Genomic DNA, 12,386 nt, shown 5'->3' with positions numbered 1-12,386 from the left:
AAGTTATGAAAAAGTAAAAAAAAACAAACAACCTAAATTCTAAAACTAAATGATTTTCAGCAAAAAGCCAAAAAAACAAACACCACCTTAGTTTACTTATGCTTGTTTTTGAGTTCAACTGCTTAATTTTGAGTTTAAGTAAGCTTTGGTTGATTTTGATTCTAATAGCTTGAGGTGAATTTCGATATTTAATTGTGTGAGTTCAATATTTTGCTTTTCGATTTTATCTATTGCCTTAGTTTAATATTTTAATTCTTCATATTGCATGTGTTTGATTTTTTTTTAAATTTATTTATTAGAAAATTGCATGGGATTGAAGACTATTTTTTTTTTTAAGTTCTTCATAAATTGCAATTCAATCATAGTCAAGTTCAATAAATATTATAACTAAGAACTTAACCCAATTAAGTTCTTCGTAAATGAAACTCAATCACAATTAAATTCAATTAAATATTATAAATAAGAACTTAATTACGTTCTTCATAAATGAAACTTAACCATAATTAAGTTCAGGTGAATATTTTAATTAAGAACTCAACCTTAGTTACAAACTCACAGTTAAGTTTAGGCATGATTGAGAATTTACCAACAATACTAAAACTACTATGGTTTTTCACACATAGGATTTATTGATTACCATCATTTAATATTCTCATATAAATAAAGTTTTCCATTTCCTTTTAGACTAACTATTTATCTCTCTTTAACTCTTTATTCATATCTAATAGTCTAATAGTGGATGAGTGAGGTTTTATAATTTTTTCCATGAAGGAAAAATGAAAAATGAAAAAGAAAAGAGTATATAAATAAAAGATAATATCCATTGTTTACATCTTTTAATGTCTTTCCATGGCCATCAATGAAGAGTAGGGAGGAGTAGTGAGAACTCAACTTTCTTAGGTGCAAGGTAATAAGAAGAGAAAAAGGAGAGGTAGCCAGAGATGAAAATAAAGGGAATTCATGTGTTGGAGAGGGAAAACTAAAGAAGGTATTTTTGTCCAAGATAGGTTATCTTTTAAGTTTTGTAAGGTGGGGATTATTTGCACAAATATGAGTGTCTTCGAGATCCTTTTATCCCGATAATCTTTAATAAAATTTAATTATTTTATTATTAAACATATATTTAGAGTTCGTTTGATAATGATTTTATAAATTTTTATAAAAAAAATTAGGTATTTAACAAAATTTAAGAAACACTTTTAAAAATCTAAAAAATCATTTATAATATTGAAAAATCACTTATAATATTTTCTGGATAAACAAATAATAGGCAATTCTTTTAAAAATACTTTTAAAGAAAACACTTTCACTGAATACACTCCGAGTAAAAACACAGTAAGACGTACTCCTAATAATAGATGAGGGGTTTTCTAATGAAATGGGCTTGGGCTTAGAAATGATTGGACTTTAGCCCGAAAATCAAATTTCAAGTTCTACACTCTTAATCATAGGCAAAACGTAAATCGGAGAAAAAACGGTATTTTCTACCTTTTTATTTCCAAAATTTAAAGACTCATATTAGTATTTGATGTTTCTTAAAACCATTGTAGGGAATCAACTATTATTGCAAAAAAAAAAATCACCCTGGCCCTTCCCAGCATGCTCGAAACGAATACCATCATTGAGAGCTTTAATACGGTGTCCTTTGGACCCCAGAAACCAAAAGACTAAGACTAAGACTAAGACAAAGACAAAGTGAGCGACGGTTCAGATGGAAGGATGGGGGATGGGGATGGGACCCAGGAATATTCAATTAGATGACATGATGCGTTGCTGGCCTTCTGTTTTTCTGCCAACAGACCATATGATTAAAGCAGGGCACATCTCTTTCTTTTGATTTTTTTTTCCCACTCTAATAACTGAAATCCAAGTTTCACCTACAAAGGAAGCGAGTGGGGCCAGTTAGCCTCACTTGCCGGCCACGTTACTTCCAGCCATTGGCAGGTTTGCCCCGGCAGCAAGAAAGCGACTCCCAGGGTTTGGTACGCGCCAGCCCCCAACAACCTCTTCGGTCTCCGCTAATATCACGCGCTATTTGACCAGACACGGTTTGACACGTCATGCCATGTCAATGATTGTTCTTGGTATAATTATTTAATTTCTAAAATTAATTAATTCCTCGATCATTGAATTTATTTTTAAAAAAATATTGTATAATGCATTTGTTGGGTCGAATATTTTAAAAAGAAAAAATTAGAACTATTTTCTTTGGACGCCATTGGTAACCCTGATTTTATATGTCAACCCACTACAAAATCCAAATCCATCACCGTAAGTACAAATTTCTAATGATGTTACTTTATAAGAAAAGTTGAAATCATATTGTTAATAATGAAATAGGTATTTTTGTACACATTTCGCTCTTAATATGACAATTTTCAAATTTAAATAAACAAATTTAGAATTATTTTAAAAAATCGAGATGGATGGGTTCGAAGCCGATTTAGGTATTGCTTTATCCGTCCTCTCTTTGATTATTTATAAAATTAATTTATTTTATTTTTTATTTTCCTATTTTTGATATATATATAAAATAAAAAATATAATATAATAAATTATAAAAAAATATAATATTTTAATTATTTATAAAATACATTTATTTTAATATAATTAAAAAAATATAATCGAGACAGATTGACCTAGTCCCATTAAATTTTTAAAATGGGGTGGGGATGAGATGAAAATTAAAATTATTTTAAATAAATAGGACATGATTGGAATATGGATGACTCATTCCAAACCCATCCCTTTCTCATCCTTATTCTCAATTCATACAAAAATATATAGGTCATATTTATAAACGTTTTTAAAAACAATTTTGAAAAAACAACTTTAAAGAAATTATTTTAAAAACAAAATCTTAAAAGTCTGATTTTAGGAGAAGCTTCCAAATAAAATCTTAAATACTAGACTCAATAAAAGTATTGGTCTTATCACAAGTGATCGTCGGTGTTAACGGCCAAATTAATAAATTAATATTATATAAAAATGACCATAAGATTAGTTTAGGTTGGGGTAGCCCTCCATTGTCAAAGATTCTCGATTTGATTGTTTCAATAACAAGTTTGTTTTACCTAATCATGAATGGAATTACAAATACAAAAACTATTCCCTCCATTTTTAAAATACCGTGTTGGCTTGAGTCAATCCACTTAGATCCAAACCAATTTCCAACAATATTAATTTTTGTCTCATATATTTTTTAAATATTTTTATTTTTAAACTTTTTAAATTACACTCAAAATAGATATAATTTATAAATAAAAAATGAATATTATAATTTTTTATTTTATGTGTTAAATAGGAAAATAATAAAAATAAATTAAATTAATTTTTATTTAATTATATAAAATCAAGGAACGGCCAGAGGTTAAGACTTGAGAAATAAAGGTGAAGGTGTAAAGGGAGAAATCGGGGAGCATTCCATGTAAGTTGTAACCAAACACGTTTCGTCCGACATCGCCCATTAAGTTGATAGTGAGAATTGAGAAAGCGTGAGCCATCAAAACAATGCTGACCATTCAAGCTTTTGATTTTGGTTGACCTTTCAGGTATTAGGACTGTGGTGGCGGTGGCGAGGGTGAGGCTCTTAAGTTTCCGGACGCGCCTCAATTCAAACTGAGTTTAGCTGTTCAATTCCTGATCATACGTTACATTGACACCACCACGACTGCCCTCTCCTTTCTTTTTCTTCTCCTACTTTTTTCATTCCCTGTTTACTTGATTAATTCATTTTCAACAATTTTTTTTTAATTCACAAATATTTATTTTCAAAGAAGTATAGGACTTGTTTGAAAAGTATTTTGGAAAACAGTTTTAAAAAATAATTTTTAATTGTAGTGTTTGTAAATTATTTTATTATAATTTATAAAATAAAATTTTGTTTGAGAATTTGAACTATTTTTAACTTATTTTTTATATTTTAAAAATGATTTTTATATGCAATGCTTCATTTTTAATCATTATTTATGTTTGTATAATTATTTTTTAAAATAACTTTCAAAAAACAAATGAAAGCAATTAAAAATTATTATTTGAAAATACTATTTTTTTATATAAAAAAAAAAAGGAAAATTTTTTTTTATGTTCTTTTTTTTTATTGTGTCACCTATTTTAAAAACACATTAAAGACCTATGTTTAGAGTATGATTGAAGAGAATGATACAAGTAAGTGTAAAAAAATACGAGAAAGGCAAATTGGTGTTTGCGAAGACATGATGTGGACCAAAGTGTTTAAAACTGAGCTAAAAACATTTTTTAAATGATTTCAAAATTTTCCTTGAGCATTCAAATACTAAGGAGAACACTCAAGTATGATATTGAGTGTTCTACCGGATTAAGAAGAAAATTGACGTCCCCTCAAGCAATAAGATGAGATCCATTTGGAGCATGTGCGATATTAAGTCGCAAGTGTGAAGTACAACATAGATATTGGGGAATAAGACTTTGGGATAACTTCCATCAAGTAAAACTATATATTATACTTTCATATCGTGGATCAATAATTTAGGATCTCTGACGCATGGTTTTTACATTCACATAAATCATCTTTTAGGCTAAAAATGGTTCAAACATTTGTTCACTCCCACTAGGTGTTACCCAAATTAGATCATATCACTTTCAATGGTGATCATATTTTTTATATTCTTAGTCATGTTCTTCGTATTATAGTCATATTGTTTGCCTCTAGTAAGAAAAATCAAACTAAAAAACACATAAGGGGTATAAAGATTTACGTGACTCGATCCAGAAAAACTTTGGTCAAAGATTACAAAATAGAAACTTAAGTTTATAAAATTCAAATTTCAAGTTGTTATCTAAAAATAATTAGCATTTTATATACTTTTTGGTCAAAGATGATCATCCTAGATATAACTGGATATAACTTTAACCAATGAGCTTATAAAACTTAAATTATTTTTAAAAAAATTAATTTCTATTTTATAAAAAAAAAAAATGGCTTTGTCAAATTTATTCTTATGTTTTTTCTCATTACTTTCAAATACCCTTATTTTATTTTATTTTTAGAAAATTTCATTATATGATATGCCCCTTCTATGATATCCTATTTTATAAAATCTATATAGGCCAATTATACAATGCCACGTGGCTAACAACATCATCTCAGCTCCATGCTAGGTCATTAGGCAACTTGGGTGGAAGGACAAGAATATCTCAACGCAAAGATAACACGTTTTAGGTGAACCACTTTTAGAAGTTGATGAACACAACCATTGGAAATATCCTCTCCAAGTTGCAAAAAGAAAGTCCGGAAAGCGAACTCTCATATTTAACTCTAACCTACTAATACAACTCCTATTTCTAAGTTAGATTTAATATGACAAGAATCCTATGCTCTACCAAAGCATTACTAAAATAATTGTAGCAATAGGGACATGTATTATTAGTAGACATGTAACACTTAGATAAGAATTGACATCTTATTAATATCACATTTACATGTAACTAATCGTGGATGAATCAATGTCGATTCAGGTATTAATACAGAAGTTAAACATTGGAAGTGATTTGTTTTTATCATCGTTTTTAGGTGATAAATAATAATTAGATACAAATGCATATATTTGGTCGGGAATTGTGTTTTGATGTACAAATTTGAAGGAAAAAATAAATAGAATAGGAATGAAGAGTAATTTAGGATCTGTTTGATAACTATTTTTTAAAATGATTTTAAAAATTAAAAATAGTTTTTGATATTTTGTAGAACTAACACTTGATTAAGAACTTGAAATGTTTTTAATCTATATTTAATATTTAAAATATATTTTAAGAATAATTTTTATATCAAGTATTTTATTTTTAATTATTATACATGTTTATATCTTTAAAAAAACAATTAAAAAACATTCTTCAAAAATATCTTATTTTTTAATTTTAAGAACAAAAAATAGAAAACTATTTTTTAACTATTAAATATGTTTTCTTATTTTGAAAAATAAAAAACTATTCTTGAAAGTGATAATTAAAAAGATTGTTAAGTTTCATGTATTTAAATCATCAAAAGATCATATAAGTGTTACTTGTATCTTAAAATTATATAAAATAATCGATATCTTTTAATCATATGATATAAATTAAAATATTAAAAATTGGATTTTCATTTTGCATTTATTTTTAACACCATATGTGAGGGAAAAAAAATAAATTATAAAAATGGATGAGAAATTAGTTATAAATTGAAGAGAATCCAAGGTGGCGATCATATGTTTATTTTTAGTTCAATATAATTTAATAAAAGAAATTGTGAGAGAGAAGGGCAATGTTGGGTTATGGGAAAATAAATTTTGGTCATAAATGAAATCACACCTGTCTCTCCAAACGCCTCAACAACTTTATAATCATTTTGAGAATTATTTTTCGTAACGTCATCATGACAGTTCAAGAAAAACCCTCTCCCATATCCTCCGCCTACGTGGAATTAAGGTAACTAAATTTTCACATTCTTCTCATTGTTTTTCCTTTTTCCTGCATTTTCTTTTGGTCGTGTCTTTCCATTTGGAACTTGGAAGGGCAGGAATTTGATGGGAAATATATATGGGAATGACGGCGAACTTGGAAATATTAGCCACATGGCAAAAGCCGAGCCAAAATGGAGTCTAGTCATCACCAAAGTTGACTGCTCCACCAATTACCATTGCTTAATCAATTTAAACACTCTTTGCAGGCGAATAATTCTGCTTCCGACTTCTGAGAAGGGAGGCTGCTTCTTCTTCTTCTTCTTCTTTTTTCTTTGTTCGTACATCCATGGCCGATTGAGAATTTTCATTTCCTACGCTTCCCATCCTTAATCCTAGTACCGAAAACCCCATAAAAATTCAATCGTTTCCCTTATCTGGGTCTCTTCGATTCCTCCCGAATTCTCAATTTTCCTTGTCAAGGTTTTTGTTTTTCCCCCAATTCGAGGGCTCAATTTGGGGGTTTCCAACATGAGTCCGACGAAGGATTCGAATAAAATATCAGTACTGAATCAACTACTTGCGATCGTGAAGGAGATTTCTGGATTACCCGAGTGTAGAAACACCACCAAGAAGATGTATTATAATTTGGTGAGGAGGGTCAAGCTTTTGAGTCCTCTGTTTGAGGAATTGAAGGACAGCGAAGAGGAGCTCGAGGACAGCGAGATTCGAGCCTTTGTGTTGCTGAGAGTTGCTCTCGATTCCGCTATGGACCTTCTCAAATTGGTCAACGAAGGGAGTAAGCTTTATCAGGTATTTATTTGCTCCGCACTGTGTTTGGTTGCCGAGAAAATCGTTGGAAACGAAAAACAATTTTGAGTTTTATGATTTTATGTTGTTTTGGTTCATAACAAATGAGAATTCTAAATTGAGGTGCCCAAAAGGTCGTATCGGGTAATATTCGTATAGCCCCTGTTTGGTTGCCAAGAAAATGGAGAAAAAGAAAAGAAACAGAGAAAAATTTGAGTTTTGATGTTTCATGTTGGTTTGGGTTTTTAAGAAACGAACCCCTAAATTCAGTCTATCAGATGATTGTATCAGGTACTGTTTAACTTTTTTCTGCTTGGTTTTCAAGAAATTTTTTTGCTTTTAAGTAAGCCAAATGCGTTTCTCAGAAAGGTTTAAAAGGAAAGAATTGTTTAGTCTCATTACATTCTGTCTGGATCCTGAGAGGAGAATGGCAGAAAGTTTTAAAAGGAAAGAATATTTGAGTTTCATGTTTTATGTTGGTTTTTGTTTTTTCCCGGGAAAAGAACCGAAAAAAAATCCTTAGATTAAGCAACCCATCTCTTTGTATAGATGAAGCTTTAGTTTACTGGGTTTCAATGAAAGAGAATTTAGGATTCTGAATGTGAATTTATTTTCTTTTGCTACATTTTCTTAGCAACCAAAAGGCAGTTAGGTTATTTAGATGTGTTCGTGCAGGCGGCATCCTAAGATCTAGGGATTAGACATACCAGCACCCTGTAATAAAACACTTGAGGTTCTGCAGACACACCTAAGTTTTTTGTTATGTAGGAGGGATGATTTAGCGTACAGCTGTTTTAGATTCCTTTTCATGGGCAAAGTCAATGCATCATGCTTAAGATATGAAATCCAAGTCAAAGGAGAGTTGGATGAGCATGTGAAGAAATGATACCCGAGACGCTAACTATATATTTATTTGAACTGGAAAGAACATCGAGTTTTTGATGAATAAGTCCTCCTTAAATGTTGCAAGAGTTGAAGATGTGGACAGATACAAGAGTGTAGTTCTAATAGCAAAGGTCTATTCTACATTTTTCTCTTCTGTAAATTTGACATGTGAGATTGATTGCTTGTATGCTCGAACACTGTCACTTAAAACTGAGATGTTTTATATTTTCATGAATACGTCAACATCAAATAACAATGGATGTGAACATCAGTGCTCCTAGCAGATATATCTGTGATCACCTTGATTTCCTAGTCACTTTCACTTTTTGCTTAAGTTAATTCATGGTCTTCAAAACAAAGCACTTTGTTTATTGATCCATTGGTAGTAAGGTAAGCAATGTTTTCCATGTCACAGGCTCTGCAAAGGGACAAAATTGCAGATAAGTTTTGCCAAATGACAGATCAAATTGAAGCATCGTTGAGCAGTATTCCTTATGATAAACTCAATGTATCAGAGGAAGTTCAAGAACAGGTGCTTTTATAAATCATTTTGTTTTTTATGTATATCATGTATTAATAAATTGCGAAGGGCTGAGATCAGACTTTTTTTTTTTGCAGATTGAGCTTGTTCATGCTCAATTCAAAAGAGCGAAAGGAAGAACGGACTCACCCGATTTACAACTAGATAGGGATTTAGAAATAGCACAGAAAGAAAAAGACCCTGATCCTGAAGTTCTAAGAAGACTATCCGAAAACCTGCAACTCAGGACTATCAATGATTTGAAGAAAGAATCTCTGGCTTTGCATGAAATGGTTATCTCAAGTTCTGTAGATCCAGGGGACTGCTTTGCAAAGATGTCATCTCTGCTTAGAAAGCTCAAGGATTATGTATTAACAATAAACCCTGAAGCAGACACATCAGAGGGTGAAAAGGGCTTGATCAAGCACAGATCTCCTGTTATCCCAGATGATTTCCGGTGCCCAATCTCTCTTGAACTGATGAGAGATCCTGTTATAGTCTCTACTGGACAGGTTTTTTTCTGGCAATTGCCCTGACAGTTTACAGCTTTGTATGCGTGTTGGTGCCCATGATTAACTGACTGTTTTAATTTCTTTTGCAGACATATGAAAGATCCTGCATTCAAAAATGGTTGGATGCAGGGCACAAGACCTGTCCTAAGACGCAGCAGACTCTGTTGCACACTGCCTTAACACCCAACTATGTTTTGAAGAGTTTAATTGCTTTATGGTGTGAGAGCAATGGCATTGAGCTCCCAAAAAATCAAGATAATTGTAGAAACAAGAAGACCGGAAAATTTGTTTCAGACTGTGATCGACCCGCTATTCATGCCTTATTGCAGAAACTACTTGACGGGAATCCAGAAATACAAAGAGCAGCAGCTGGTGAGCTCCGGTTGCTGGCAAAGAGGAATGCAGATAACAGAGTATGCATTGCTGAGGCAGGAGCCATTCCTCGGCTTGTAGAACTACTATCCTCCACAGATCCCCGGACCCAAGAGCATGCTGTTACAGCACTTCTCAACCTCTCCATAAATGAGGCTAACAAGGGAAGTATTGTAAATTCAGGAGCTATTCCAGATATAGTGGACGTTCTAAAAACTGGCAGCATGGAGGCAAGAGAAAATGCTGCTGCAACCCTTTTCAGTTTATCAGTCATAGATGAGAACAAGGTGATAATAGGAGCGGCTGGGGCTATCCCAGCTCTTATTGATCTGCTTTGTCAGGGAACCCCAAGAGGAAAGAAGGATGCTGCCACTGCTATTTTTAACCTTGCTATCTATCAGGGAAACAAGGTGAGGGCTGTAAGGGCAGGGATTGTGGTGCCACTGATGAGATTCCTGAAGGATGCTGGGGGTGGAATGGTGGATGAAGCACTGGCAATACTGGCTATTCTTGCCAGCCATCAAGAGGGAAAATTGGCTATTGGCCAGGCTGAGCCCTTCCCTGTTTTGGTGGAAGTGATAAAGACAGGTTCGCCTCGTAATAGGGAGAATGCTGCAGCCGTTTTGTGGTCGTTGTGTACAGGTGATGCACAGCATTTGAAAATAGCAAGAGAGCTTGGGGCAGAAGAAGCATTGAAGGAGCTTTCAGAGAATGGCACTGATAGGGCCAAGAGAAAAGCTGGGAATATTTTAGAGCTCCTTCAACGAGTTGAAGTCGTGGTCGACCCCTAAGATCCAAGCCTCATGCTTCCAAGAGTTTTTGTTATGTTGTGCTGCTGTTACAACAACGACAGTGTAATTTATAAATAGATACTAAGATATATGTGTACATACATATATAAACATATCGGTGTTTTGAATGAGAAGGTATGTCATTAAATCAATTTGGATGTTGAGATGTAGCATTGTCGCCAGAAGATGAGAACTCCAACCATTGAATAGCAAGAAAGACCAGTGATCTGTTCTACTCCAGAATCATCCAGTATTCAGATGATTTGATCTTCTGCAAGACTGCAACAGGGGTTATCATCATGCCAATATTGTCAATACACTCCTACATCCAATACAGATGCCAAGAGAAACAATTCAGAAAAAGGTCTGTTAAATAAATTACTCGTTTCCATGTCTTCATGCCATCCAACATTGTTCATGAATAACCAACTGCATATTTCCCTTTTTATACGATATCAAGTCCTTTATGTATTAGAGATCTTGTGCATGAAGTTTATGTTCTGGTCAAAGACATGGTAAAGTATTGAAGAATACTATAAATTTTCATGATATATCTCCTAGCTTGCTGAGGTTGGAGGGCGTCTCATCATTATGTTATAGACATTTTCCAGGAAAATTTTCGTGTAACTTTGTTGAAAATAATTAGGAATCTGAGGTGCAGACAGAAGAAATGTAGAATGATTTCCATTTGGTACTGAGGTTGGTTTTCTCTTGTGTGTGTGTGTGTGGTGGGGTGGGGAAGTGGGTGTGTGGGGTGGGCGTGGAAGGGTTTACTGTGAAAATGAAGTTGATGGGCAATGGCCTAATTCCACTTTTCGTTTTCTTAATCAATTGAGTACAGGGAAAAGAGGGTGAGTGGAAAGCGTGAAGAACTTGATGATTGCAGAGGGTTAAAAGAGGAGTAGCATGGTGCAAGTTGACAGGGACTAAGGAGATTCATGGGAATGTGTTTTGAGGTTGTGAAGAAAAAGGCACATGATTAATTTTTCAAAGATTGTTTTCTTATCTTTTGACTCAAATCATTTGAATATTCAAATCTACCGTCTTGAATCTTTCATGAATTCAGTTATTTATCTATATAATATTTCCCGCTTTTTCAAAATTCACAAATTTGTGGATTGAGTCTCGTACAAATATCTATTAAGAAGATATTTGAAAGGAAATACATAACCGTTATAACAAAAATGTTCCTTTGCAAATTATAATATATCATGAAAAAAAAATGTTTAATATTTTTAACAATTTGGTTATTAGAAAGTTTGAAGGAAAATGGATGAAAAAGAAAATTGAGAGGAAAATTAAAAAAAAAAATGAATAGGGAAATAGAAATAAATAAATTTAAAGTCAATAAATTATTTTTATATACTACTTCAATTTTATTTTTTATTTTTTACTTATTTAACTCTTTTATATAAGAATATTTGGTTAAAAAAGATGAAATAATCCTTAAATCGAAAATCTAACTTTTTCCATGTTTTTTTTATAAAAATAACCCATTTTTGACATAAATACCATTTTTTATTTTAAGTATTTACATGTAGATTTTAAAAAAAATATGGTTATTTTTACAAGAAAATGACGAAGACATTTTTGTCCAAATGATGTCAAAAAAGGGTGAAAGATTAAATTTCAAAAATTAGGTTTTGAGACTCTTTTAATCAAATAACCTTTTATATAAATATTAAATAACTTAAAAATATTTAAATATCTTAATAATTTTACTTATATTTGATTTTCTTTTATATTTTTTATCATAAAACTAAATATGATAAAATCATTTTTCTTAATATTTTTTTTCTTTTCTTAGAACTTTATGGAAAATTTATTTTTTGGTTTCCAAAAAATGAAAGAAAAATAAAATAAAGAGGAAAAGTTTGAGAAAAAATTGAAGAGAAATTAAAAAAAAAAATCTAAAATTTATAAATTAGTCTTTTTCATCTACTTCAAGCTCATTCCACTTATTTTAGTTCTTTTTATATAAAAAATTAAATAATTTAAATATACATAAGTTTCTAATTATAATATAAGGTAATGATAAGTAAGATCCCTCTTGTTCTCAAAAATAATAAATATTGCAGTC

At 31.5% G+C, this 12,386-nt stretch overlaps 1 protein-coding gene across 1 annotated transcript; it reads left to right on the top strand.

The window, feature by feature from the left end:
- Positions 1-6,709: 6,709 nt before the first annotated feature.
- LOC117928773 (U-box domain-containing protein 14) lies at positions 6,710-10,857 on the top strand. Its single transcript, XM_034848781.1, has 4 exons — positions 6,710-7,229; positions 8,527-8,643; positions 8,730-9,143; positions 9,233-10,857. Exons 1-4 carry the CDS (start codon positions 6,948-6,950, stop codon positions 10,304-10,306), a joined length of 1,887 nt encoding a protein of 628 aa, XP_034704672.1. The 5' UTR covers positions 6,710-6,947; the 3' UTR covers positions 10,307-10,857.
- Positions 10,858-12,386: the final 1,529 nt, after the last annotated feature.

The sequence above is a fragment of the Vitis riparia genome, chromosome 13, assembly GCF_004353265.1.
Source record: "Vitis riparia cultivar Riparia Gloire de Montpellier isolate 1030 chromosome 13, EGFV_Vit.rip_1.0, whole genome shotgun sequence".
NCBI classification, from domain to species: Eukaryota; Viridiplantae; Streptophyta; class Magnoliopsida; order Vitales; family Vitaceae; genus Vitis; species Vitis riparia.
The sequence above is the reverse complement of the archived record's forward strand: the minus strand, read 5'-3'. Positions and strand labels throughout refer to the sequence as shown.

What these genes read in the sequence shown, in the direction of transcription:
- LOC117928773 (XM_034848781.1), top strand. Translation starts at nt 6,948, where the DNA reads ATGAGTCCGACGAAGGATTCGAATAAAATATCAGTACTGAATCAACTA. An exon ending in AAGGGAGTAAGCTTTATCAG is followed by an intron (nt 7,230 to 8,526) that starts GTATTTATTTGC and finishes TCCATGTCACAG; the next exon opens with GCTCTGCAAAGGGACAAAAT. An exon ending in CAGAGGAAGTTCAAGAACAG is followed by an intron (nt 8,644 to 8,729) that starts GTGCTTTTATAA and finishes TTTTTTTTGCAG; the next exon opens with ATTGAGCTTGTTCATGCTCA.